We start from the raw sequence: 26,670 nt of genomic DNA, 5'->3' as shown, positions 1-26,670 counted from the left end.
CACGAGCCATGCCCCAGTGGAGCGTGGGCTAGTTCACTGATCGCGGCCTCCCAGCAAAGCTGCTGCTAGCTGCTGCCGCCGCCGCGCGGGCGGGCGAGGCGGGGCCGAGCTGGGCGGAGCGAGCGCGCGGCAGCCCCCGACTCCGCCGCCCCACCGCGCTTGGGTGCAGCCGCCCGGGCCAGCGGCGCGGTGAGTCCGCCGGGGGCGGGAGCTGGAGCTGGAGCTGGAGCTGGGCGGCGGGGCTGCTTGCTGCCCGCCGGGCTCTACCTGCAGCGGAGGGGCAGGGCCCATTGTTTGGTTGGAGGGGGGGAGCTGGGGAGTGGGGGCACGTTCTCGGGGGGGCAGGAGAAGGAGTGAAGGCACTTGGGGGCGAGGGAGGGGACACTCTTTGGAGGTGCAAGGGAGGGGGTTGCCTGCTGGCTTGCCAGGGAGGGGTGCATGCTGGGGTGCAGGCAGGACGTTGGTGGAGCGCTTTTTCTGGGGTGGCCGTAAGTGGGGAATATTGTCGAGGGTGGCCATGGAGGGGGCACTAGAGGGGGGATGCCCAGGGTGCTGGGTTTTTGCTTTAGGAGCAGGGGAGCCTGCAAGGTTGGGGTTGCGGGGGCTGTATTCCTTGCCAGCTCATGGCCATGCATGGACATATACTCGTGGCGGTGTTGCATGGGTCTGGGCTAGGAAGAGGCATTGCCTGAGAGGGCCTTGCAGTCTGTGTCAATGGCCTGACCTACATAAGAGGGTTGAGTTCCTCCCCTGGGCAGGGCTGGCAGAGGTGCTTGCAGGCTGGGTGCATAGACGGGACATAGGCACTTAGGGGGTGCATAGGGAACCACGGGAGCCAAGCCCGGTGGGCCTAGCTATTTCAGTGATGGGGGGCCAGCCAGGTGCTTCGGGTGCAGGGTGGCAGGTGGGATCTTAATGACAGAGCTGGGCGAGGAGTGTCTGGGTTGGTGGTGCTGGAATTTAGATCAGGGTGAACTGGATCCTGAGAGTCTGTGGCTGAGTGAGTGTGGGCTTGTTAAATAGGTGGGCCAATGGGTGAGAGATTTGTTGGGGGCTGAGGAAGGGACCTCTGGCTGAGGGCACTGTTGTACTGGGATGCATAGAGAAGGGGTGTGTAAGGCAGAGACCTTCCTATTGAAATTTAAGAAGCATTTTTTGGTTGGATCTCACCTTCTCCTCCCACGGGATGAGGGAAGATGAGAAGCAATGGCTCTGTGGCCGGTGTAGCACTACTGGTGGTAGTGGGGGTTTGGCGGGGAAGGAATGAAGAGGATCCTCCTCCTTTGAGTTTCCTTGGCTGGAACATGACTGTCCCTGTCTCTTTCAGAGGCCGTAACCGTGCTGGAGCTGGCCGGCTTCCTTGGGCCTGGGCCCTGAGAGAGGACCCGGTGACGGGAGTGGTGGAGTGAGATAACGCTGGGATTACAGGCCTGCTTTGCTCCAAAGATGTTCCCCCAAAACCGTCCCCCGGTGAGTGCCCCGGTTAGACTCCGTTCCCATAGGCCCAGTGTGGAGCAGCATTGGGGTGTTCCTTACTTGCGCTAAATTGACCCCTCTCCCCACCACATCCCTGCAGGCCGCCCTATCTGGATTGCACCACCTAGGAGAGGGAGGAAGCGGTTGTTGCAAGTATCTGTGCTTCTGCCTTTGCATGCAAGTCCCGCTGGTATAGCTTAAAGTGTGAATTTAAACCGGTGCGAAAGGCAGCGTGGACACGCTTATTCCGGTTTCTTTTAGGAAGAGGATCTAAGATAAACTGAATGACCGGTGTTTACACAGGAGGGCTGCGCTGATTTACCTAAATCCACTTAAAACTGGTGCAACTTCTGCGTACGTGCGAGGGCTTAGATGGAGCTTGGGTTTAGACCCCTCTGATGGTACGGCCTGCGTTTGTCTTAGTGCTGATCTTCTCCAGCTTGGCTATTAAACCCTGGCAGTCGAGCTGGGACCAAAGGTGGCAAAGGATCGCCCTTTGAGGAGCTGATTTCCTTTGTGTCCGTTCTCCCTCAGCTGTCCCCTTCCCACTAGTGCCTGCTCTCTGTCTCTGCCTTGTGACGGTCAGGTGTGGGGCCGGTGGCCCCAGGAATTGGGACTGGGGATTCTGCGGTCGTTGTCCCCCTCCCGAGAGCCTGGTTCTTGCAGGCTGCGTGAATAGCATGGTCACGATGCGGTGACTGCCCTCTTCCTTCCATGCCCTCCGCCATAGGCTCATCTCCAGGCACCCGCAGTGGCTTCGGCAGCTGCCGGCACAGTTTCCACAACCCCTCAGTCCCTGAAACTGACCTACCCAGAGACCTTGGACCGGATCAAGGAGGAATTCCAGTTCCTGCAAAACCAATACCACAGGTAACATGCCGCCAAGCCCCACCGCGCCAGCGAGAAACGGTGCCACTTTAACTTGGCTGGCCGCAAAATACTCCTCTATCTCCACGCTGGGCATTAGGTCTAGGTGGCTGGGAAGTGGCACCCCACGCCGGCACGGGCACTGAGCCATACGTGTAGCAAGAGTGTAAGAAGCCACCTTGGTTCCTTGAAATGCTCTTCTTGGGCAGCGCTGCCCAAAAGCCCGTCTAGTGCTCCTGTGCTTTCGACTCTATCCCAACACGGGCCTGGGCCATCCCCCTGTGTGTCTGGTAATCCAGGTCCAGATTCCTGCCTGTTCTGTTGCCAGGCTGAGCAATCCCTAAATGCACTCCCTGCTCCGTAGTCTGCTACGGTTGGAAAGCAGATGAGGGAACATTCAAACTTCCTGCAACCTGTTTCCTTGGAGCACGGAAGCCCATGCAACACACTCCTTCCTGTGCGCCTGCCTGAATCCCCTCCCACCCCCACCCCCTTTTCCAGTTCCCTACCTCTTGGCAGATGGGACTGGAATGGATTCTGCCCAGTCGCTCTTTTTTCTGGGCTAGAGGTTGGCAGACTAAAGTTTTGCATAAGTCTTAAACTCAAGCTTCTGTGCCACCGACTAACCCTTGTTCTCTTGGTGGGGGGGTGGTGGATGGGGGTCTCTCTCTCCTTCTTTATTTTTACAGCTTGAAGTTAGAATGTGAAAAACTGGCAACAGAAAAAACAGAAATCCAGCGACATTATGTCATGGTGAGCGGGGTGTGGGGTGGCGCTCCCCTTTCCTAGCGTTCGGAGCGAGCGAAAGACCAGCCGGATTGGGTTTCCTTGGCTACCGGCTTGTACTTGGGCTGCTGCGCCTTCCCCCCGGAGATCTGGCTGGGTGACCTCACTCATGAGATGAGTGCGGCTGAGCTCTGCTTTGATGGCTTTCAGCCGCGTGTTATTGCTGCTGGAAAGGGTGGGAGGGAGCGCTGGTCTGATGATTTACTGGGCCCCAAGCTGTGCGGGGAGGGAATTGACAGGCGGGTACAGCCCCATCTCTGCTCTTATTGCTGGAGTTGGGAGGGGAAGGGGTTAGAATCTGCCTGTTAGTTTCCCTTTTCCATCTCTCTCCTCTCTGCTGGAAGAGAAATCGAGCCAGACAGTGAGCAGCAGAGATTGCCTAGAACGTGGGGCCTGTGTTTGAAGACGACCGTCCTGGTTGCTATATTGTTTCTCTGTTCCATGGGGTGGGGGGCTGGGGAGAGCTCGCCGCGTGCCTGGCAGAGAGATTTGGGGCAGTATCTTCTGATCCCAGCAGGTCCCGATAATGCAGGAATTCGGGGTCAGGCTGACCTCGCACGCCTGTGCTGGAGAGGACTTTGCAGTGGGTGGTTTGCTCATTAGCTGTGCATCTCCCTTAGTGACGCCGTGTTCTTTCCCTTGCAGTACTATGAAATGTCCTACGGCCTGAACATCGAAATGCACAAACAGGTGAGTCTCCGGCATGCCTGGTCTTCCTGCCAGCTGCCTGTGGTAGCCCTCGGTGGGCTCACCCTTGCTTCCTGCTTCATAGCCCATCCTCGTCCCAGATAAACCCAACCCGGCTGTTTTTCTCCTTATGCAAAACACAGCTTGGGGTGTGGGTTCCACCCTGCCTTTCCCATGTTACATGGGATGGGGGCAGCTCCACTGTTGCGAAGTTAGAGTGGAGGAGTCCATTTCCACCTCTGCTACTGACTTGCCTAGCGCCCTTGGGATGGTCCCTCGATGTCGCCTCCCCTCTGCAATATGGGGATAGTTCTGGCCGACAGAGGTGGTCTTCATGTGCCCCTGCGGCAGGGGCATCCACTGAGCCTTTGCCTGGTGCTGGGGAAACTCAGCGAGCATGCGGGGAAGATGGGCTTTGGGCCTGCGTGCTCAAGCACTTGTGGGAGGCAGGCTTTGACTTTCGCTGCCGTTCTGCTTGTCCAGTCTGGGGACCTGGCGCCGTGGGACCCCTGAGCTAAGCCAGGCAGCCCTTGGGCACTCAGCCAATGAATGGAAGACCGGTGAGAACTGAGCTGTGCAAGTTGGGGTGGAAGCTGTCAGATAATTCGTTACCAGCCTCTTGGTGAGCTCCGGTGAGTGGCTACGCCGGGGCTGCCTGGGGGCCTGGCAAGTGTCCTGAGGCCCTGTGATGCCAAGGAAGGGCCAAGTGTTGGATCTTCTCCCATTGCTACCAGATCTGCCCTGCTACCCGCAGTGGTCATGCGGCTTCTATATCAGGGAGCCCGTGTGGGAGCAGAGGTGGATGTGGGGAGGGGACTCCAGGGCCTTGGAAGCCATCAGGCTTTCCTCGCCTCCCCCTTCTCCCCCCGCGCTGCAGTGTGCGCTGGGATACCAGCTGCTCTGAGACAGAAGGTTTCTTCTCATCTATTTTTAAAGAGGCTGCATAGGAGTCTGGCAGCATGTGCCTTCGCCGGCCCATCCCTTCCGCCTCGCCCCCACCCTAGTGGACTCCACACCCCCGGCCTGGCCAGCTGTTGCACGGGTGTCTCTCTTGGGAGCTTCGTGCCAGGATTGTGGGTGGTTTGGAGACCTGGCTGCAGCCAAGACTAGGCTGTTCCCCCTCACCTCGGGAGCCTTGGGGGATGTGGTGGGGCAGCCTTAGCTCTGGGTTGCACTGACGGCTGCCCTGGCTTTGCGGAGCCGGCTTGCTTCTCTGCTGCCTTTCCAGCAGAAGGAAAAGGCCAACTGGGAGAGTGAGAGCTGAAGGGAAACGGACACAGCTCTGCTCCCCCTTCTCCCCCATTTCATCTGGCTGCTCGCTCGCAGCGCTGCGCAGACAGCAGTATTTACTGCCGATTCCAGGTGCCGCTGGCCACCTGCCAGCGTGCTGTCTGCACTTTTAACGAGGGCCCGTAAGTCTGCGCTCTGACAGCCAATGGCCCTCGTGTGAGAAATGGGAGCTGCCCGCGCCGAAGGCTGCAGCTTATCGGTGCTGCGGGGAGACAGAACCTCTCCTTTGCACGGCTGCCTCATCGTCCCAAGTGGAGCCTTCCTCTGGACCTTGTCCCGTTCCCATCCCGCCTCTCCAGCAGGCAACCTAATGCCCCGGGCCTGCTGTCTGCTCCCACCTCCCTGGCCCTCTGCCTCTGCCAACCCACACAAGCCCTATTTTATGTTGCTTTATCGTGCGCCGCTAGCTGCTGGCATAAAGAGCGCGTCGTTAACTTAATGCTCAATAAGGAGTCTCGTTAATAAAAAGGATGAGCGGCTGAATGGGCTGGCCAAAGGAGGAGCCCACCCAAAGCGCTTCTCGCTGAGCTGGGTCTTCCGCCCTGCTCTCAATAAGCTCAGAGAAAGATCCCAAAACTCCGTTGTCTCGAGCGCTCAGTGGGTTGTTACTGTGGGATTGGCCGTGCTGCCTCCTGGCCAGGTGGAGTCTTCAGGGGCTGGGGACCAAAGTTCTCTGAGCTGCAAGGGACTGGTGCCGTTCCATCCTTAGCCCTTCTGCTGAGACAGCCAGGAAGCTGGGGGTAGCTGCATTGGCCCCAGCCGTCCATTCGGAACGAGATGACGGCGATCCACTTCTTCTGGCGTCGCTATGGCATGCTGGGATTCGCTGCCACTGCTGCTCTCCGGCTGACTTCGAACTGGCAACCCGGTCAAAAGGCTCTGTATCCCACCAGCTCTCAACCGACCTGTCCAATCCCTTTTAACCCTGGCCACTCTTCAGTACCGGGCGTGACGCTCTAGTTAAGCCGTTACTTCTCCCCAGGCCGCCTGGTTTCTCCCTTGTGTCGTGTGCCTGTTTCTTGTGTCAGAGCTTTGAAGAGGCTGGTGGGTGCGGGCCAAGCTCTGTTGGAATGGCTTTCTTCTCTCTGGCCGGCTCCTGGACTGGGAAGGAAGCCCTGGTCCCTAAGCATTCAACAGGGGATTCATTGCACTGCGGCTGGAGGAGCTGGATTTTCTTTTAACGGCTGCTCCATGTAGCACCATAAACCCTGCTGTTGTCCAGGCGGGAGAAGATGCAGGCAGATCCCGGCGAGATGATATTTTTTGGCATGTTATTTGTACCAGGAAAAACCCTCAAATCTGCCTGGATTTGGACTTTTCCACCCAGACTAGCGAGCAAAGGAGATGGGGGAGAGAAAAAGCCCTGAAAACAGCGTGATCATTTTTCATGCTGAGAGCGTTAAAGTGCCAGTAAATTGCACATTAACGAGCGGCAGCGAATTGGAGGCAGCATTCCCCGAGGAGCTGGCTGCCCATCAGTGCATTAGGAAGGAGAATCCATCACTGCTGGCCCCAGGAGATGGCTAAATCCTTCCCAGAAACTACCTACTGCCAATTTTTTTTTTTCCTGGGGGCTGGTGTGTATTGGGGGAGGGGAGGGGGAATGCAAAGAGCACATGGCTATTGGCTTTGTTTTTCATGAGAGAGAGAGATCTAGGACAGGATCATCAGCTTTACAGGCTCCAGCTGAGATCAGGGCTCCACTTTGCTAGATGCTGGATGGACACACACAGTCCTCCCCAGAAGAGCTTGCAGTCTAAATGGAGGTCCAGAGAGGGGAGGTGACTTTCCCAGGTCGCTGGCCTGACTCCCAATCTGGTGCCCTATCTGCTAGGCTGCATGGCCTCTGACTGATCTCCAGTAGCCCCCCTCGGCACGTGGCTCGAATGAGGGTCACCCCATTAGATAGCGATAAAGGGGGAGGTACTGAGCATCTCTTCGGGCCCATATTACTCCCACAGACGTGGGGACCCTTTTCTGGCCATCTGTGGGTGGGTCTGATGTTCTCTTCTCTGTCTGCTCGAATCCTGCCCAGCGTGCTCTGAGTGGGCTGTAGTGGGTCATTTTCTCGGGCATATGCCCCCACCAGGGCCCTGCAAATCTCTGGATTTGGGAATCAAATCCAGAGGCCGCTTGCCTCCCATCCTGCGCTGCCTGTGGTGGCTTCTTAGAAGCAGCTGCCTTCACTCCAGCATTGAGAAGAGCAGAGCTGCTTCGGGCCCGAAGCTGGTGAGAGCTGGGGTGCCAGGTACCCTTCCCTTCCCCTACAGCTGGGTCATGCTAGAAGGAGGCCTCAGGGCAGTGTGAATGAACCAGCTCTGGGAAGGGGTTCCTCAGTTGGAATGCCCTCCCCACAGCTGATTCGTGGGGTGGGGGGTGTGAGGGTCACCCCAGCCTGGCTTCCGTCCTGTGTTTGAGGGGATTCCTGTCCCTTTAATTCACCGCTTTCTTCAGCTGCTTGAAGCTGGAACGTTGGCGGGGGAGGCTTTGTCTGGCCTTGCCCAACTTCGTAGCTGGGGCATTGACTGAAGTGCAGTGCGGTCCTCTCTCCCTCCCTTGCTCTCTTCCTGCGTTCAGGCCCTCTGATTGCTTGTGGCACTCAAGTGTTGCAGAAAAACAGCAGCTGTAACGAGAGCACCTCTCCAGGGCTTCCTGGCAAACCACCAAGAGCATCAATTAGCACTCGGCAGGGCTGGAGAATGATTTGGAGACTTTGGGGGTGAGCATCTTGACAGGACATGGGAGGGGGCAGGATGCTATCACCAAAATTTGGTGGTGCATGGCTCATTAGCTGTCCGTCATGGGGAGATGGTTGCACTCAGGATCTGGGGGGAGCTTTCTCTGGGATAGGACATAGCAGACATGTCAGCACCTGGTCTGGATGCTCGGCTCTGGCTTCTGAGATGCTGTGGGCTTCCTGCCCCAAGGCCGGAGGAGCAGTGAACATGGAGCAGGCTGAGCCTGCAGGGACTGGCTTGGATCAGCCTTGGGGTGCAGGGAGCTCTGTTCCTCACCTTTCCAGGGGTGACCGTTGCTTGGTTTCCCAGGGAAGCTGAGTGGCGTCCCCTGCAGTAAGGACCCCCATGTCCCCTCCAGGTGCTCTCTGGATCACACGGTGTCCTTTCAGGAAGGGGTTCCTCTGCCTTCCCCCATTCATTGTAGCTGGGCAGCAGGACTCCTGCTGGGTCTGGAGGGCCTGGGTTGGAAGGAGCCCGCAGGACAGAGAGTGGCTGTCAAGGGAGGGGGCAGAGCTGGGTATTTAAGCAGGTAAGTGTGTCTCCTACCCTGGGGGCCGCAGATGCAGCAAAGAATGAAGAGCTCACTTGGGAGTCACATCCTCCATCTAGATGGGCTTTGGTGTGTAAGTGGCTTTTGGGGAGTCCTCTTTCCGCCGGGGATGGGAACTAGTATGTATTTGGCTTGCAGCAGCGTCTGGGAGCCCCGGTTCTGGAGCAGCTCCCCTCTGCGCTGGGCATTGCACAAACAACGGGCTCTGTCCCAGAGAGCTGACAGCCTGCCTCCCCCAACACTCCCCCTTTCCCAGGGAGCTCTCCGAGGAAGAAATGAGCCCCGGCAGCCTGCACGCTTGTCCGGCTTGTGGCTCTCCGCTTGCTCCATGGAGCAGGAGAATCCACATGTCACACTGGCTTCTGCTGCACTCTGAGTGGTGGCTGCATGAGCTGCCCACCCTGTAACGCTAAATGGGGAGCGTGGGACATCACGCATGCACATTGACAGCAGAAGAGGCCGTAGAGGTGACTTGGGGGTCTAGGACTCCAGGGTTCTAGTCACAGCTCCGCCACAGCGATTGTGAGCAAGTAGGGTGACCAGACAGCAAGTGTGAAAAATCAGGCCGGGGGCGGGGGGTAATAGGCGCCTATATAAGACAAAGCCCGAAATATTGACTGTCCCTATAAAAGTGGGACATCCAGTCACAGCCCTGCTCTGCACTCTGTTTTGCCCTCAATAAGAAGGAGTGATACCTACCTACCTCTCTGGCGAGGGGAGCGACTGAGCTGCAGATGGTGTGTGTGTATGTGAGAACTCATTGGTGCTGGGAGAGCCCATCTGTGTATAATTCGGTTTGAAATGCAGCCAAATCTGGGATGGGACGTGGTAACTGCTTAGCACCAGCCGTGCTGCACTGGCAATGAGCGGATCTGCACGTGACATGCTTGAAGCTTTTGATCAGGGCCGCCCAGAGGATTCAGGGGGCCTGGGGCAAAGCAATTTTGGGGGCCCCTTCCATTAAAAAAAAAAAGTTGCAAAACTATAGAATATTATATTCTCGTGGGGCCCCCTGGGCGGCCCTGCTTTCGATGGGGCACAACAGGGCTTAAGTTTGGTGGCTGAAGTGGGATCCTAGAGGTGGAAGGTAACCCCTGTGTTAGAATAGGGTCAGAACACAGGGGGTTGAGCTCCTCCTCCTGGGCTCTCTAATGGGCACAGTGCCTCCTAGCTCCAGATCACTGTTGGCTTGGAGGCTAGGCCACCGGGCAGCCCTTGGCAGGAAAGGTGGGGGGGGGGGTGTTTCTTGAAGGTTTCTGCACACCGTGGTGAGCCCTGCCTAGGGGCCCAAGCCTGTGGGGGAACGGAAGTGCAACAGGAGCAGCTCACAGGTGCCGCTGACATTTGCATGTTTTCTCCTTCCAGACAGAGATCGCCAAGCGGCTCAACGTCATCTGTGCCCAGCTCATCCCATTCCTGTCCCAAGAGGTGAGGTGAACCTGTTGTCCCCGCAGGCAGGGGGTGTGTGGGATCATACAGGCTGTCTGAGCGGGTCTGGCTCCAGCCAGGGCTTGAAACATCCCAAGCTGTATTCTCAACCTCTGGGCAAGCCAGGCACCTCTGCCTGCGCATTGGGGAGGGTCAGGTCATACCACTTCCTTTCCCTGGCTTTTTAAAGGTGACGGGAGGATTTTTATTTTATTTTGTCTCCTCCCAGCATCAGCAGCAAGTGGTCCAGGCAGTGGAGCGAGCCAAGCAGGTGACTATGGCAGAGTTGAACGCGGCAATCGGGGTATGTGGACCGTCCCCCGCTGCTGGCCACAGTGTGTACCACCCGTCCAGGGTTTTAACTCGGTCTCCTGCCCCCGGAGCCATGGGGAGGGCTCTTGGCCTGTTCAAGGCGGGGTCCATGTGGGCTTGCCTGGCACTGGGTGATGCCTCTCCTACATCTCGGAGTGCCTGTCTGGGACCTCGGGTGATATGTGGCTTCTATCCCATAATGAGCTCAGTGGGGAGGGGAGCACTCCACTAGCTCTGGCATCTAACAGCAAGGTGGGAAGCAGCTTCCCTAACTTGCTACAGCTCCTGCTCTCCAACTTTCCCTCCCTGCCCATCGCAGGGGGTAGAATCCTAATATGCTTTATTGACGTTCCTGGCCCTTTAAAATTTGCCCTGACCCCTGGGGAGCAGAGTCTCCGAGTTTCAGGGAACCCTGTGCAGGGCAGATTTGGGGGGAGGTGGGTGTTGTTTCTTAAAGGGCCAGTGCTATAGCTACTCCATAGGTCCTCCACACCTGTGTTCTGCCGAGGAGATGTGCCATTCACTGGAGGGCAGGGTCCTTTCTCTTCGTCTTCCTGAAATGCCAGCGATACGCGTGCCTCCAAAGACTCCCTGGAAATGCCCTCTGAGCGTCAACTGCCCCCTCTCCAGTACAGACAGGCTAGTGCCTTAAACCAGCCCTGTTCAATCCCCACTGGGCGTGGACCCTAGGATTGTTTTAAGGTTGGGCTGCCCCCTTCTTGGCCAGAGAAGAGCTATTGGTCAGGGACGTGGGTTGACGAGCCCCCTTGAAAACTGGTGAATGTGTGTCGGGGGGGAAGCTGGGAGGGCTGTCTCTGTGTCAGGTCGGTTGCCGGTCAGGTGGGTGGGTGGATGGAGGCACACAGCCGGCCGTCTTGGGGACTTCGGGGGAGGAGGGGGATTTTGTACTGAGTGGTGGGAGGATAAGGGAAGCATAATCCTGTCCTGGAGCCGAGAGCGGAGGGGAAGCATGTGAGATGCTGGCAGAAATAAAACAGGAGGAAGAAAGCGAGGCCCAATAAAGGAGCGGTGACAACTTGCTCCATAGCCGCACTTAATGAGCAGATTATGAGAGCCTTTAAACGTAGGGCTGTGAAAATGATAATGGAACAGGGTAATTGGATTTGGCACGGTGTGCCAAGGATTGGGGGCATGAGACGCCGAGCAGAGCGTCTGGAACAAAATGTGGCGTTCGCAGAGGCCAGTGTGCAGCACAGGAGACGAGGAAGCATTATGGATCCTTGGCGGCGGGGAGGGCTGGCAGCTTGGCTCTTACAAGCTGTGATGGGAAGGCTGAACGCAGCTGAGAGTTGGAGGCTTAGAGACCTGGATGTGACAGAGAAGCAGGACAAATGGTGCAGGAGAATAGGGGGTGCGGGGAAGGGGATCTCCCAAATGAGGATCTAAGAGCGTTAGCACTTGCATACCTTGGTGAGGCAGAGGAGCGCTGCTCAGGAGGAATACATTAAAAATGATGGAGCTGGATCATGGCAGAGATGGATAATTGGTGTGTGTATTTATTTTACTGCTGCTTAATAGATTTGGGTGCTGAGGATTCTGTGGGGTTACTTAGCCACAGACATCAACACTTCTTAGGAAGGCTTGGCAGAATTCAATATTTTTATATATCATTTTGATGAATAGTATCAATTCTCTTAAAGCATTTTTTCCTTTTTTTACATATATTTATATTTTCACCATTGTGGGAAATTATGGATGGAATAGCCAATACTTATTAATTGGTAGTAGATGCTGAGAATCAAAAAGTTAAAGCTTTATAACCATTAAAACACAAACTACCAACATCACCTCACGTGTCAAAATATACGAATTAAAAACTCTTAAATCAAACACTGACTTCACAAAAGAGCATTTTTCTTACTTGGCCTGTTTGTAAGTGTTTCCAGCAATACTAATGGAAAATGTGTGTGTATATTGACACAGTAATATTTACCAACAAAAATCTGATCCTTCCATGCCTATTTTTACTTGAGAGGACACAATCAAGCTGTATTGTGACTCCAGATTCATACTGTGATTTAAAAAAAAAAAAAAAAATCAAGTACCCCCACAACGATCTTATAAAAAAGGAACGCTAAGCAAGGTGCTTCTCTGACAAGCTTTCTGTTGCAGTGTAAACAGACTCTTCTGTAATGTAGTTTGCCACCTGGGTGTTTCAGCCCTAAAAATGCGAGTGAAACAGATTCCTCTGGCCCCACGGAGAGAAATGTAGAAAGTCAGGTGTGCAGAATGCAAAGTGGATTGTAATTGACTTTGTAAAGGACCGTTAGGGACTCAGCTGGAGAAAGGGATGGGTTTGGGGTCTATTTTTTGGTTTGCAGTGAAATTGACAAGTGGCCTTATTGGGAAGAGATTTTCTTTCCACCATCTTCCCAACAGTAGCCATCCAAAACTCGCTTGGAAGGAAGGGAGAAAGCGATGCTTGGCTGAAGCGCAGGATTATTGTGTATGGTGAATCACGCTGCTAGCCCAGCCTGGCTCCTGGCTTGTGATATCTTAGGTGGCCGGGGGAAGCCAAGACAGGGAAGCCAAGACAGCTGCGGCGGAGGCAGGAAGGTTATTTTGGCCGCTGTTTCCCTGTCTGGGATGTTACCTGAGAGCCCTCTTCAGGAAAGGCCCAGACTCATGTCCTTCCACAGCTGTAGTTCTGACCTCTCCCTTTATTTCTTAAAGCGGCTGTGGTGCCAGGGGCTGGACTGAGAGCCCTGGAGACTGATGTCTCTGTCCATAGTGCTGGTACCACATGGGTGGCAGTGGCCAGGCAAACTTCCTCTGGGCCCTGGCCAGCCTGCGACTGCTGTCAGACAGCGGCCTCTGGTTCCTTCCCGGATGGAGTGAGCCTCTGTCCGTCTCGCTGCCGCCAGCTTCTTGGAGAGCGTGGCCTGCACGGATTCTCAGCCTTGCGTCAGCGAGGCTGGCCTGGCCCTTGAGGGCAGGGTGAGGAAAAGCAGGCACTGGCATCTCATCCGCCCGGCTTTCCGCGCTCTCTCTCCGCAGCATCAGCTCCAGGCGCAGCACCTGTCCCACCACGCCCCTCCCATCCCGCTGACCTCTCACCCCTCCAGCATGCAGCCCGCCAGCATCGGTGCAGCCTCTGGGCTGCTGGCTCTGTCCGGGGCCCTGGGAGCTCAGGGCCAGCTGCTCCCGAAGGACAACAGGGGACTTCACGACAGCGAGCACAGAGGTAGAGCTGGGGTAAAGGGGGTTGGGAGAGCAGGGAATCTTGACCTTGACTTCCCAGTTGTTGAGATGGTGAACTCCAGAGTAGGGAGCCTGGGGTACGCCTGGCCAGGGGGAGCAGAGCCCTGGGGTTAAACCCCATCCCGGCCAGCCTCGGACAGAGTGTAAAGGCCATTTCAGACTCTCTGGGCACCCTGCTCTCTTGCACTGGGATTGGCGACTGGATGGGACGAAGTGCTGCGGGTGGAAACAGTAGAGATTCAGCCTCAGTCATTCCAGAGCACAACTGGGCACGGGGTGGGGCATCGGTGGATGGGGCCCTCTGGGTGGTGGGGAGGGGGTTTGAGTTTCCCTTGGGTCCTTGCCAGCAGGGGATCTCTTACAGCGAGGGCCTTTTTCAGCCAATTTCAGGCAGCAGTCCTTCTCCTCCACCCTGGGGGAACTCCCCAGCCGCTAGCAGGGGGTGCAACGAACTCTTGGGTTTGGGGCGGAGGGCTCTGCCCTGGGTTGCACACTAGGGTGCAGGATATGCCCCCAGCAAGGAAGGGGAAGGTCCCCTCCCCACTGTCTGGGTTCTAAATCCTGGGAGCTGACCCCCCACCCTATGCGCCCCAGTAACATGCCGGGCCGGTCTCAGGGACCAGCTTAGCAGCCCGTCCTGTCCACAAGCTGCAGAAGTGGGTGGCAGCAGATGCTGCCTCCCCATGAGAGGAATGGGGGGGGCAGGAGAGCATGTGTGTGCTGGGTGGGGGGGGGGCTCGGAGTTGAAAGCAGCACCCTCTTCTCTCTCCCTTTCTTGCCCTGCTGCTGATCCGTGTTGCCATGGAGACAGAGCGAGACCTGGGTCCCGTAAGTAGTACTCCTCCTCCTCCTCCTCCTCTTGCGCTTATTGCTTCCTTCCAGCTGCGAAAGGCTTTGGCCAGGGAGTCTGGGGGAGCCTTTAAAAGCTTCCTTTTAGCTGGAGGGGGAAGGTTTCCTCCCGGCGGGGCGGGGGAGGAGGTTGCGAGTCTGGCGGAAGAGGGGTTACAACCTCGAGCAGCATCCTCGCTGCGTGCAGCTGCCAGGCAGCCAAGGTCATGGTGGATTGAATATTTCCTGCCCCCCGCCCACATTGCCTGGGGAGGGAGGCAGTGCGTGGCACCCCCGTATGAGGGGAAGAAGGGGCTTCACATGAACCCGCCCTCTAGCTCGCCATGGGGGCTGGAAGCGGCGCACCCCTTGGAAAGCGGTTCTGGGGGGCAGGGGCCGCACCCTTCATGTCTAGAGCTAGAGCTGGGCAAAATCTTCCCGTTTGGGCTGGCGCTGCTGCAGCTTGTGACCCTGGCAGCCCTCCCGGTCCCCGCAATCCAGACTTTCCCCATCTTGGGCTGCCGGGTTCATCTCCCTCTTCCTTCGCCCGCCACCTCTGCTCTCCCACTTCTGCAGCTCGATGCCCTGTGCAGAGAGTGGGGCCCCAGCTCAGCCCCACGGGTGCAGTTCCTGTTGACTCCAGTTGGGCTGGGATCGCCTTTCTGATGCCAGGGCAGTGTTGGATCCACAGCAGCCCCGGGTGCGTGGGCAGCCGGTGAAGTTTATGCCTGGTTTAGTGATGGGGAAACTGAGGTAGAGGGATATCATACAAGTAGTGGAAGCCAGCAGTCCTGCTAATATCGGAGTGGAGGAGCGGTTTCCTATCTCTGCCAGTGGCATTCCTAGGTGTCCCCCCGGCTGCCACAGACCAGACAGGGACTTGCCAGTGCCTTACTAACCCCCTTGGGAACCTTTCCAGCCTAGATCTCCCCTTCTGCCTCTGCCCCCGGTAGCTGCCTTGTAGACACAGGCTGGAGCTGGGGTGGCAGGAGCAGCTGACTTGCCAGGTGCCCGAGTCCGAGACGGCCAAAGCCTGGGGCACTGTGACCTGGGGTTGAGGGCAGAGCTGTGGGTTCTAACTGAGGAACTGGAGCCATTCCTGCAATGCACCTGTTGCCCACCAATCGGGGGGTGCCCAGAGACCTGCCAGTAGGGGAAAGAGGACGGCATTTGGTCCAGCAGCCTTGGGAGTATCCACATCCGGGGGCGGGGGATATCTCCCAGATTGCAAAGCTTGCTGTGTGCCTCCCCACAGCCAGCCTGCTCTGCTGCCCTGCACAAACCTCTGGGGCCCCAGCTTCCTGGCTAGTGGGAACTGGGGGCGGGGGGGCTGTGGCCACAAGCTGCCAACGGAGCCCTGGGGGCCATGGAGCTCAGTTCACTCCTGTGTCTTTCTGACCCAGTCTCTTGCCGCTGCCCCCACCCCCGTGTTCTGCTGTGAGCTGGAGCTGGGACCTAAGCTTGGTCTGGAGGAACCACTTCCCAATGCGGGGCGGGTGTGGGCCTGTCAACTGCCCGGCAGCTGGGTCTAGAGGCTCCTGCTGCCCTGGGCAGGCGCATGCCCCAGAGTCAGGAGGTCGCCTCCTGGCCAGATCCCCCTTCCGGCTTTACGCTCTACTCCCATTGCTGTCCTGGGGGTTAGTGGGGGAGGCGAACAGAGCTTCAGTTCATCTCGTGCTGCTTGAGATGCAGCTAGGGCAGGGTTAAGTGGCTTCGGTCTCTCGTGAGCAAGTGGGCAGAGCAGAGTCCAGCTGTCCTAAGGCAGCGACCTCATGGGAACGTCTCCTGTGCACCATGGGGTGGAGGGTAGGGGGCTCTGCCATTATCCCTGTCCATCCTGCTGGGAGGGCGGGGGGCAGAACCCTCTTTGGTGGTGATGTGGGGTTAGCCTGGGCCTGCAGTATCAGCTTTGTAACACAGCTGCTCCTCATCTCGTTCCCCAGAGCTCCCTGGCGCTGCCCAACGGGGAGCGGGTGCGAGCCATCTCGGAGTACCTGAGCAACAGCAAGAAGAGGAAGGCCGAGGAGAAGGACTTCGTCACGGACTACGTGAGTGGTTCTTTGCAGCTGCCGATGGTGGGGGTGTGTTCCTGGGGCAGAGGAGGTCATGGGGGGCCTCTCCCCTCTACTGCTCCTTTTTCTAGGCTGGATTTGTGTGTGCCGAGCCGTGAGCAGGCCTTCATGGGATGCTGCCTAAGCGGTGCCCTGACTCGTTGGGATAAAGCCTGGTTCCTGTCTCTAGCCGTGCGTGGGGCCGTGCCGGCTACTGGGTGTGAACGCGCCTCTCTCTGCGTTTCAGGGCAGCGATGCGGAAAAAAGCGAGGACAACCTGGTGGTGGATGAGGTCAGTGCTCGGGAACATGCCTTGGCTCGGTTCGGCGTTTAGATGGGCTGCAGTTCAGTCTGGTGGGCTCTAGACCTTCCTTGTGGCAGGGCCTGGCCCTGTTACTGAAGACAAAACTGGCCCTCAGAGGTTAAGGTTGCACTACTGTGTAGCAGAGGTTGGAAGTGGAACCCAGGAGTCCTGATCGGATCGCTAGACCCGGAGATCTGGGAAGAGCATCTAGGAGTCTGACTAGTTCTCTAATCTGCGATGCTCCACTCCTTCCTGGAGCTGGGAGCAGAACCCAGGAGTTCAGAGGCCCAGTCTGCCCAGCCCTGCTCTAACCACTAGTTCACTCTGCCTTTGGCGGTGTAGGGAGTTCGCTGCTGGCTTTGTGGGAGGTGCCTGGCTCCTGTACCCGTTAGCAGCCAGAGCCCCCCACCTGAGGCTGGTTGATCTCTCTCTCTCTCTGTCCCACAGGACCCCTCCTCCCCGCACAGTGTCCACTCGTACTCCTCCCGTGAGAACGGGGTGGACAAGGTCCCGCTGCAGCGGAAGGAGGCTGTGCCACTCAGTCCTACCTCCATGGCCTCGTCCAGCAGCACCTCCCCATCCCGGAGCAAGGACCAGCCCACAGTATGTGATTGGGGTGGGCGGGTGGGTGTGTGTTTGATTTGGTTTATTGATTTCCTGCTATCCAGGGAGCAGTAGGGTGTGGGGAGGAAGCACACTCCCCTTGTCACGAAAAGGGACGGCCAGGCTGAGCCGGAGTCTGATTTCACATTGGTGCCAACCTGCGTGTTTCGTCCTGACGTCGGTTTCCCATGGGGTGGAGCGAGATCAGAATGGGGGCTCCGAGGGGCGATGGCAGCACACGTCGGTGTATCCGAGCTAGCTCTGAGTGGGTTAGCAATAGCAGTGTGGCCGCAGCAGCACGGGCTAGCTGCCCCCAGCACGGTCCTGCCCAGGCCCCTAGGTACGGACCCCACTGCCCTGTGCTGCTGCAGCTCCTCCGCTCCGTGTAGCAAGCTAGCGCAATCCCAGTGTGCCCACGCAGGCTGTCCCCCTTGCAACGCAGGCGTGTCCTAGGCACAGCTGGTCTGGCTTTGCTCAGACTTCAGGGCTTTGAAACTGGCTGCCTGTTCTCTCTGGGGGGCAGGAGCGGGCAGGGCATTATGGTTGGCCGTTGCACTGATTGCCAGCAGGAGCAAGTGCTGGGCTTGGGTTGGAGTTGCCCGCCTCCTCGGTGTAACAAGCTGGGTTGCTCTGCCTCGTGCTAGCGGAGCAGTTTGTGCCCCCGCTTGTGGGAGTGGAGCTGTTCTGCCTATCGCGAGCCCCGAGTGCAGCCCACCGGTGCTCGGAGAGCTCTGCTGGAGAGGAGTCCACCCCGCCAGCCATGCAGGACATTGCAAGGGCAGATCCAGGCTGCCCTCTCCAGGAGGAGAGAGTAGGGCAGTGTTTCCTGGCCATCTCATGCAGCCGCTGTCCTAGCGGCGGTCTCTGGCAGTGGCCTCTGCCCTGGGTGAGGTGGGTTTGCTGGCCTGTCACAGAGTCCTTCTTCCCACTGCACCAGGCTCCTGTGCTAAACCCTGTGCGTGGGGGGCAAGGACAGAGCCAGCTTGGCTTGCTGGGGTCCTGTGTGCCAGGGCAGCGTGGCGATAACATGCAGCTACCCGAAATTAAACCAATGCCAGGCTTTCATCTAGACTAGCGCCCTACAGAGCCCTCTGTCTCCCCATTCTCGGTCCCAGGGGAGCATCTTGATTTCCCAGCCATTTTTGGGGCCAGGGCTCCTGGAGGGAAGCCAGGCTGGGCTTTCTGCTCCCAACCAGGCAGTAAATCAGAGGCTTGGATGGCTGCCAGGTTGGAGCCGAGGGCTGCAGTGCTGTGGGTGGGAGGGGTTTGGAGCCCACGGTGCCCAGAAAAGCCTTGGCTGAAGGTGGTGCCTATGGGGGCGGGGGGTTTCCAGGCTGCTGCTCCAGCTGAGTTTTGAGTCTCTCTCCTTTGCAGGTGGAGAAAGCTGCAACTCCCGGTTTGAAGTCCAGCACCCCGACTTCCCAAGGAGACGCCACGGTGCCAGGCTCCAGCAGCAGCAGTGCCACCCAGCAGTTTCGCCCAGGGGCAGCAAAGGCCTCAGTGGATTCGTTAGGTAGTGGGAGGCTGGGGATGAGGACGGAGTTTACGGTGACCGTGGGGCAGGGGGCAGCGAGACTCATTCACTCAGCACTTGGATGCAAATCAGCCTGTTGTGGTGACCCAGGAGGCTGGGCTTGGGCTGCTGGCTCTGGCCCGCCCTGGTGCAGGGACTAGACCCATCTGATGCCTCCCATGTCTTGAGAGGTGGCACCATGGGCCGTTCCTGGGACAGGGCACCCCAGCTAGGGTGGAGTCGTGTGATGAGGAAAGGATGCTCCAGCAGCTGCCTCCTCCACCTCTGCGATATCAAATCCAGTGGCTCTAAGAGGCCTTGTCCTGGGAGAATGAGACCTTGGCTCAGGTACCCAGCCCAGGGGAGGGAGTCTGCACTCACCAGGGAATTGATGAGAGAAGGGGGGAGGAAAAACCTGCTCTCTGTGTTTATCTCTCTCTCTCTCTCTCCGGGAGAGAGGAGGGGGAGGGGGGAAAGGTGAATTTCCTCTTTGTTTTAGATTCACGGAGCTTGAATCTGTATGGCCTCTTGGTGAGGGGGAAAGAGGAGAGGGGAAGGTGGCATTCCTCTCTGTTTTAAGATTCAAGGAGTTTGAATCACAGTGATCTTCCAGGGTAACCCAAGGGAGGGGAAGTCTGGGGGAGACAACAGTGGGGGGGAAAGGGTGTACTTTCCTTGTGTTAAGATCCAAGAGACCTGGGTCTTGGGGGTCTCCTGGGAAGGTTTTGGGGGGACCAGAGTGTATCAGGCACTGAAAGTCCTGGTTGGTGGCAGCCTATCAGATCTAAGCTGGTAATTAAGCTTAGGGGAATTCATGCTGGTACCCCATCTTTGGACGCTAAGGTTCAAAGTGGGGATTTATACCATGACAGAGACCTTGGCTCAGGTACCCAGCAATCAGCTCCCAAAGACATAGGGCGGCCCCAGAGCTGGGGCTGGAGCCTCGCTGAGCGCGAGGGCTAAGAGGGAGCAGCTGAAAGCAGAGCCGGCTGCCTGACGGTCAGCAAGGCAGCTCCCCTATCCGTGCCCCTCGAGCACGTTGCCCGCTCTGCAAGGTGCAGGGGCACTTGAGCGAGGGCACAGCGGAAGGATCTGTGAACGAGCTCACGCGCAGCCCTTGGGGGATGCTGCCTCGCTGGCAAAGGCAGAGCTTCAGAGCCAGCAGCGTCAGCTGATCCGGCCGTCGGGAAGCAGCAATGACCTGGGAGTCGCTCAATATCAAGATGCACAGGTGTGGCGGTGAGAGCCAGCTCTCTGTGGCCCCTGTAAATGGTGGTGCCGTTCTCTGTGGCAGGTGGCCAGAGCAACCCCTAGCTGGTGGTCCCACTCTCCCTTGGGCTAGAGCGGGCGCCAAGCAAGGCCATGCTCATGTCTAGCCCCGCGTGCGGCCAGTGATGCTGCTCCAGGCACTGCAGTGAGGTTGGGCCTGTTCACACCATAACCTGGTTTTGCCCTGAGCTCCTCCCTCCCACCCAGGGCCGGTGCTTGCATTTAGGCGGCTTAGGCAATCGCCTAGGGCGCCAGCATTATTAGGGGGTGGCATTTTGCCGGAGGGGGCGGCAGGTGGCTCCGGTGGAGCTGCCGCAGTCCTGCCTGCGGATGGTTGGCTGCTCGCGTGGCTGCGGTGGAACTCCTGCGGGCATGACTGCGGCAGCTCCACCAGAGCCGCGGGAGCAGCTGACCGTCCGCAGGCAGGACTGCGGAGCCGGGGGACCAGCGCGCGGGGTGGCGAAATGGCCGTGCGCCTAGGGCGCTCAAACCCCTAGCGCTGGTCCTGTTCCCGCCCCCGGTCCTGGCTGCTGCTGCTCCTCTATCTCTGTGACTTTCTCCTTTCCCAGCTCTGGGCCTGAGGAATCCACTGGCCATGCAGAGCTCCTACCCGGCTGCCTTCGGCATGGCGCACCCCTCCGTCAATGGCGACATGGCCGGGGCTGGGGCCTACGCAGGGCTGCACCTGGTGTCCTCTCAGCTCAACGGGGCAGCAGCGGCTGTGGGAGCCGCCAGCTACGGCCGCTCCCCTCTGGTGAGTGTGCTGGGGGGATGGCGGGACGGCAGCCGGCCTCCTCCTGCGGGTGGCTGAAGGGAATTCTCTTCTCTGCTTGGCTAGGTCGGCTACGACCCGCACTGCCACATGCGTGTCCCGGGGCTGTCGGCCGGCATGCAGGCAGGGACCTCAGGCAAACCGTAAGTGCTGCACACGCCAGCTGAGATGATGTGGGCTGTGCCAGGAGTGGGGATTCTCCTTGTGTGCCACCGCTCCATATTGAGCGTAGCCCTGGCCAAGTGAGAGTCTGGGGCATTGGATGGCAAAGCAGATCCAGTTGCAGATGCTGAGTGGGCTCTGAGCAGGCTCCTTCCCTTTAAATCACCCCTAGCCCCCCGGCTTCGAGGAGGCGTTGGGTTTGATGCTGGGCTTTTATTAATGCCATGTGTCCTCTGGGAGTGGAGGGAGAACCGGATCCAGTTTGCGCAGTAGACTTGGTCTTGCTGATGCTTCCCTCCCCCTGCAGCGCCTATTCCTTCCACGTGAGCGCCGACGGGCAGATGCAGCCGGTCCCCTTCCCTCCCGACGCCCTCGTTGGCACCAGCATCCCCCGGCATGCCCGCCAGCTCCACACCCTGACCCACGGCGAGGTGGTCTGTGCCGTCACCATCAGCAACTCCACCCGGCACGTCTACACGGGGGGCAAGGGCTGCGTGAAGGTATGGGACGTGGGGCAGCCTGGGACCAAGACGGCTGTGGCGCAGCTGGACTGCCTGGTAAGGAGAAGGGTTGGAAGGCAGAGCAAGAGAAGCAGAAATGGATTAGGGCAGGTCAGCTTAGAAAGAGGATATGGGAGAGAGCTATAAAGTCGTGATGGGTGTAGAGAAGGTGATTTGGAGAAGTGGTGTTTACCCCTTCACATCACACACACAACCCAGGAGTCACCTGATGGGATTAGTAGGCAGCAGGTTTAATACAAATGGAAGGAAGTGCAATGCACAATCACCCTGTGGAACTCACTGCCAGGGGATGTTGTTCTGGCCAAATATCTAGTTTTTTTTGAACCTGGTTAAGTTCATGGAGGTTAAGTCCATCAATGGCTATTAGCCAAGATGGCCAGGGCAACAACCCCATGCTCGGGTCAGCCCTAAACCTCTGACAGCCAGGAGGGGAAGACGGGTGTGGATCACTCCAGCTGTCCTGTTCTGGACACGCTCCCCTGATGCTCTAGTACTGGTTGCTGTCGGATACTGGGTTAAATGACCCAGTTTGGCGTCTCTATGTTCTTTACCTCCTCGGAATTCCACTGCAGCCTCGGGGGGGACAGACCCTGCCAGGCTGGATGCAGCCTCCAGTGTTTGTGGGTGCACATGGGTGTGTCCGGTTTAGGGAAGCATTTCAATGGGCATCTTGTATTTAAGCAGCTCCCCGAGATGAGTAAGGGAGGTGCTTCTGGAGACCCAGTGAACTGCAGGTGCAAAGTTCCCACCCAGAGAAACACATGGGAAGTTGTCTGCAAATTAGCCTGAATATTCCCCCTCATCCCATCACTTCTAGCTGCCGCCTTTCAGGTGGGACATGGCCACTGGGCTAATGCGAGGGTTTAAGACAGGAAGTTAATTCAGTAGAAACGCCACAAAGAGGATCTGGGCTCAGCAGCTTTGCCACTTGGTACTTCGATATGGTGCTGGGTGCAAAGGATTGTGTGACCACTGGTGGCCACTAGCAGCCTGGGGATCTCTGTCTAGGTACTTCCCTGGCCCCCCCGTCATCAGAATGTCTTGGTCTCTCCCCGTCAGTGCATTTCATCCTCTGGCAGTAGCGTGTAGGCATTTCTGTCCCAGTGAGTCATTTAAAAAAAATAATGGACATAGATTTTAAACCCTGCTCCGTGTCTTGGCCCGCCCGCAAATTTCACCTCCCTTTAAACCTTGCACAAATGACTTAATGTTTGTGCCTTAGTTTACCCATCTGTAAATTGGGGCTAATATAACTGAGCCTACTTCCTTAGAGAGCTGGGCCTTGAATCAAGCAGTATGGCTTTAGTGCGTTGTGTGCTGGATTGGGTCTTTGGGAGGGGGCTGGGTTCTGTCGTGTGCTCTGCTGCTAGCCTGCTGGGTCACCACAAGCAAGTCATGCTGCCTCCCTATGCCTCAGTTTCCCCATCTGTAAAACGGGTGATGATACTGACCTCCTTTGTCAAATGCTTTAAGATTTTGGATGAAAAGTGGTATTATAAAGCACTCTGATTCTTAGATAAAAGATTCTATGTGTGTACAAAGAGCAAAAATCTTTCAGTAGCATGCACCCCAACTGAGGAACACACACAAGCCCAGTGTTGTGTGAACACGCACAACTATGGTACACACACACACAGTCCAGCTTAGACCTGTGCATCGGGGTGGGTGCACGTGGCTTTCAGAGCTCTGTCCGGATTCATTATGATCTGGTGAGAATGAATTCCCTTGCTGAGATGTTAGGACATGGTGAACTGATTACTATTGCAGACAGGAAATGAGTCGGTCTGTTTTGCCAGCGATGTGGGTAACCAGTTTCACTGTTTCCCCTGGATATAGTCCTTGAGGCCCTGATCCTGCAAATACTCGCACATGTGCTTAAAGCTAAGCACTTGCATATGGGTTTGCAGGATTGGCCATAGTCAGTTTCTGCTTTTGCTTGTGGGGTCTTTTAGTCCCTTGTTTAATGAGACATCCTGGAAAATGGAATTCTGGGGCCACTGAGGCGGGGACAGTACCTGGAACTCTTTCTAACATTGACTAGATTTCAAGTATGTCCCTTTCTAACAACAAAATCCGGAGCGCTCTCTTCCCGCTGGCCTTAAGGCAGCAGTCTGGTAACAAATCTTCTCCCCGGAGTTGTGCTGACCTTGAAGATACTGATGCATAAACAAGAAAGAGGATGAGTCATGATCACTTCAAGCTGCATTGGAAACCCAGGAGAGGGGGAAATCTGTATTTTAGTAATTGTAGGTGGTACATAAATTATTGGGTAAGGTTCTCTGTTCTATGTCAGGAAGGAGGCTAGAGTAGATGAACATAGTGGCCCATTCTGGCCTTAAAAATCTGTGACCACTTTTGAGGCAGGGAAGTGCTGCTGTCACTGTTTTACAGGTGAAGAAACTGAGGCACGGCAAGGCTAAGTGATTTGACCAAGGTCAGATGTGGAGTCTGTGGCAGAGCTGGGAATAGACTCCAAGTCTCCTCCAGTGTCCTGACCACTAGCTCTTCCCACCTGGGAAAAGGGCCTGTGTCCCTCCTGACTAATCTGCTCCTGGCCATGAGCCCTATCCCACAGGCTCTTGCATGGTTGCTCCTCTTGTTCGTGTGCCAGAACCAGCCGTGTCTGTTGAGCAGCTGCTGGGGAGAGCCAATGCTGTGGGCATGAAGCACTAACAATCATGTGCTAGTAAGGTCAAGGCCCCCCTCTTGGTCCCCTGGGTGTATGTGTTCACTGCTGAAAGCCAAGCTCCAGAGGGTGTGGGCTGCAAGTCTCTCTCCACCACCCACATCAGCCCATCTGCTGGGGTTTCTCCCTGGGAGTCCCCTCTGGAGTTGGGAGGCTGTGACTGGCCACTGGCTAGGACTCAAGCGGATGTCTGAGCCATAGCCATAGCTGACCCCTCCGCTCCACTTCCTCTCTCTTCCCCAGAACCGCGACAACTACATCCGCTCCTGCAAGCTCCTCCCAGACGGGCGCAGCCTCATTGTGGGCGGGGAGGCCAGCACCTTGTCCATCTGGGACCTGGCCGCTCCCACCCCCCGCATCAAGGCGGAGCTGACCTCCTCGGCGCCCGCCTGCTATGCCCTGGCCATCAGCCCCGACGCCAAGGTCTGCTTCTCCTGCTGCAGCGACGGCAACATCGTAGTGTGGGACCTGCAGAACCAGACTCTGGTCAGGTGAGCACCAGGGTTTGCCTGCCACCTGCTGGGCATCCCTCCCAGGATGCAATGCGGTGCGGCTGGCAAGCGCTGGAGAGGGGAGGTGCCCCCTGGCCACAGGACCCGAACTTGCAGCAGGCGACGGTGCCTGATGGCCGCGCTCTCCCCTCCAGGCAGTTCCAGGGCCACACGGACGGCGCCAGCTGCATCGATATTTCCAACGACGGCACCAAGCTGTGGACAGGGGGACTGGATAACACGGTGCGGTGCTGGGACCTGCGGGAGGGGCGCCAGCTGCAGCAGCACGATTTCAGCTCCCAGGTAGGTGGGTGACGGGGCGCTGCAGAACCCGAGCGGGTGGGGGTGGGCTCTGTGCTCTCCCTTCTTCCAGAGAACTAGCCTGGCAGGGACCCGCTTCCTCGGGCCTGACTCTGCCTTCTCCCCAGATCTTCTCGCTGGGTTACTGTCCCTCGGGGGAGTGGCTGGCCGTTGGCATGGAGAGCAGCAACGTGGAGATCCTGCACGTGGCCAAACCGGACAAGTACCAGCTCCACCTCCACGAAAGCTGCGTCCTCTCCCTCAAATTCGCCTCCTGTGGTAGGGACGCCCAGTTGCTTGTGGGCTGCCTGGGCCGAGCGGAGCTGTGAACCCCTTTGTACCAGGGTTCCATGTGAAGGCCTGCGTCCTGCCTCTGGAGCCATGCCACTGTCCCACCTGCAGTGGGAGGGAGCTGTCCTGCCCCAGCCCCATATCCCCTCTGCTCTCGGACCCTCTTGCCAGCAGAGTCCCATGTCTGAGCCCCTAGGGGAAGGCGAACAGCCCCTTCTGCAGCATGCACCTAAGCAGCTCTGCAGTGGGGGTAGGAGGAAGCAGAGGAGCCTTCCTTCCTGACCTTTTGCAGCGAGTCTGGTATTCCCTGAAGCATGAGTGCCTCACCTGTATCTCCACTGGCATCAATCCACTGATTGCTCTGCCTGAATCAGAGCAATCCCTTTTTCCTTTGCTTCGTTTGGCTTTGGAGTATAATTTTGGTGCATGACTCTGGTTCCGTGCAGGGGGTGGGGAGACATCCCCCCCCACCCCCACACACACACCCCTGCTTCTTTGTCCTGGGGCTATCCTGTGACTCTTCTGGGGATGGGGCCACATGCTTGGTGCGGCCCTCCCTACTTCTCCCTCCGTTCTGCTCACGTGCTGACATTCTGCCACAGGTAAATGGTTTGTGAGCACAGGGAAGGACAATCTGCTGAACGCCTGGAGGACGCCCTATGGAGCCAGCATCTTCCAGGTGAGCAAAGGGGGTTGCTTGCCCTGGCAAGGGGTTAAACTTGGGGCAGCAGCAGGAGAGGCGGTCTCAGCAGGAGACCAATTTTTAGCCGAGTAGTAAATTTGTCTTAATCTGTTATCCTCAAGCAGTCGGCTCTCTGAACTAGCACAGCCTAGTGTCTCCCTGGAGGCCTTGCTAAGTGGTTCAGGGCCAGCTAATATAAATCACTGCACTGCTCCACGGCCTCATAAATGAGCTGCTTTGCAAAGTCTCCTCTCCGTGCTCTTCCTTGCAGTCGAAGGAATCCTCCTCGGTCCTGAGCTGCGACATCTCCACCGATGACCAGTTTATCGTGACTGGTTCGGGAGACAAGAAGGCCACGGTTTACGAAGTCATTTACTGAAAGGTGGCTGGACGGGGGGGGAACAGGCCGGGCGTCCATGCCAGCTGGCCCCTCTGCCCCATGGACAAACATCCACAGCAGTGACTTTCCAAAGAACCCCTGGAAGGGAGCGGGGAGGGGGGTGTGTCGTCGAAGCTGGAGAGAAGAGCGAAGTGGGGGACCCGTGGAGTTCCAGTGAGGAAATCATCACTCTCGGCCCGAAGGGACAGCGTCTGCCTAGATCTAACTTCCTGGGCGTTCTTATTCTTTTGGGTTTTTGATCTGAACACTGGGGGACACTTTTTTTTTTTTTTTTTTTTTTTTTTTCCTTTTCTCCTCTTTTTAATGCTCCAGGCTGAGCTGGGAAGGAGGCGGCCACTCCACCTCTGGCTGTCTGGCTTCTGGGCTGTATTTAATAAAAAAACCAAACACCTGAACAATCCCCTGTGAGAGCGGTGAGCCTAGAAGTCCGTAAGGAGCTGC

The 26,670-nt window shown here is 57.4% G+C and overlaps 1 protein-coding gene across 2 annotated transcripts; it reads left to right on the top strand.

Moving 5' to 3' along the window:
• Positions 1-144: 144 nt before the first annotated feature.
• LOC116825171 (transducin-like enhancer protein 1) lies at positions 145-26,629 on the top strand. Of its 2 annotated transcripts, none has more exons than XM_032781059.2 (21): positions 145-189; positions 1,328-1,470; positions 2,207-2,346; positions 3,033-3,096; positions 3,775-3,819; positions 9,760-9,822; positions 10,052-10,093; positions 13,153-13,339; positions 14,168-14,184; positions 16,128-16,232; positions 16,483-16,527; positions 16,987-17,142; positions 18,517-18,655; positions 20,494-20,678; positions 20,763-20,839; positions 21,166-21,415; positions 24,309-24,556; positions 24,712-24,859; positions 24,985-25,135; positions 25,750-25,826; positions 26,101-26,629. In XM_032781059.2, the coding sequence occupies exons 2-21, from the start codon at positions 1,447-1,449 to the stop codon at positions 26,206-26,208; spliced, it is 2,271 nt and encodes a 756-aa protein (XP_032636950.1). In that variant the 5' UTR covers positions 145-189; positions 1,328-1,446; the 3' UTR covers positions 26,209-26,629. The 2 variants fall into 2 exon arrangements, with proteins under 2 accessions (XP_032636950.1, XP_032636865.1); XM_032780974.2 differs by having other exon boundaries at positions 10,052-10,126.
• The last annotated feature ends 41 nt before the right edge of the window (positions 26,630-26,670 follow it).

Source organism: Chelonoidis abingdonii, chromosome 11, assembly GCF_003597395.2.
Source record: "Chelonoidis abingdonii isolate Lonesome George chromosome 11, CheloAbing_2.0, whole genome shotgun sequence".
NCBI classification, from domain to species: domain Eukaryota; kingdom Metazoa; phylum Chordata; order Testudines; family Testudinidae; genus Chelonoidis; species Chelonoidis abingdonii.
The sequence above is the reverse complement of the archived record's forward strand: the minus strand, read 5'-3'. Positions and strand labels throughout refer to the sequence as shown.

Bases quoted from the DNA above. Each gene is read 5' to 3' on its own strand.
- LOC116825171 (XM_032780974.2), top strand. From the start codon at position 1,447: ATGTTCCCCCAAAACCGTCCCCCG. The intron at 18,656-20,493 runs GTAGTGGGAGGC...CTCCTTTCCCAG, and splicing joins GGCCTCAGTGGATTCGTTAG to CTCTGGGCCTGAGGAATCCA. The intron at 20,840-21,165 runs GTAAGTGCTGCA...CTCCCCCTGCAG, and splicing joins GCAGGGACCTCAGGCAAACC to CGCCTATTCCTTCCACGTGA.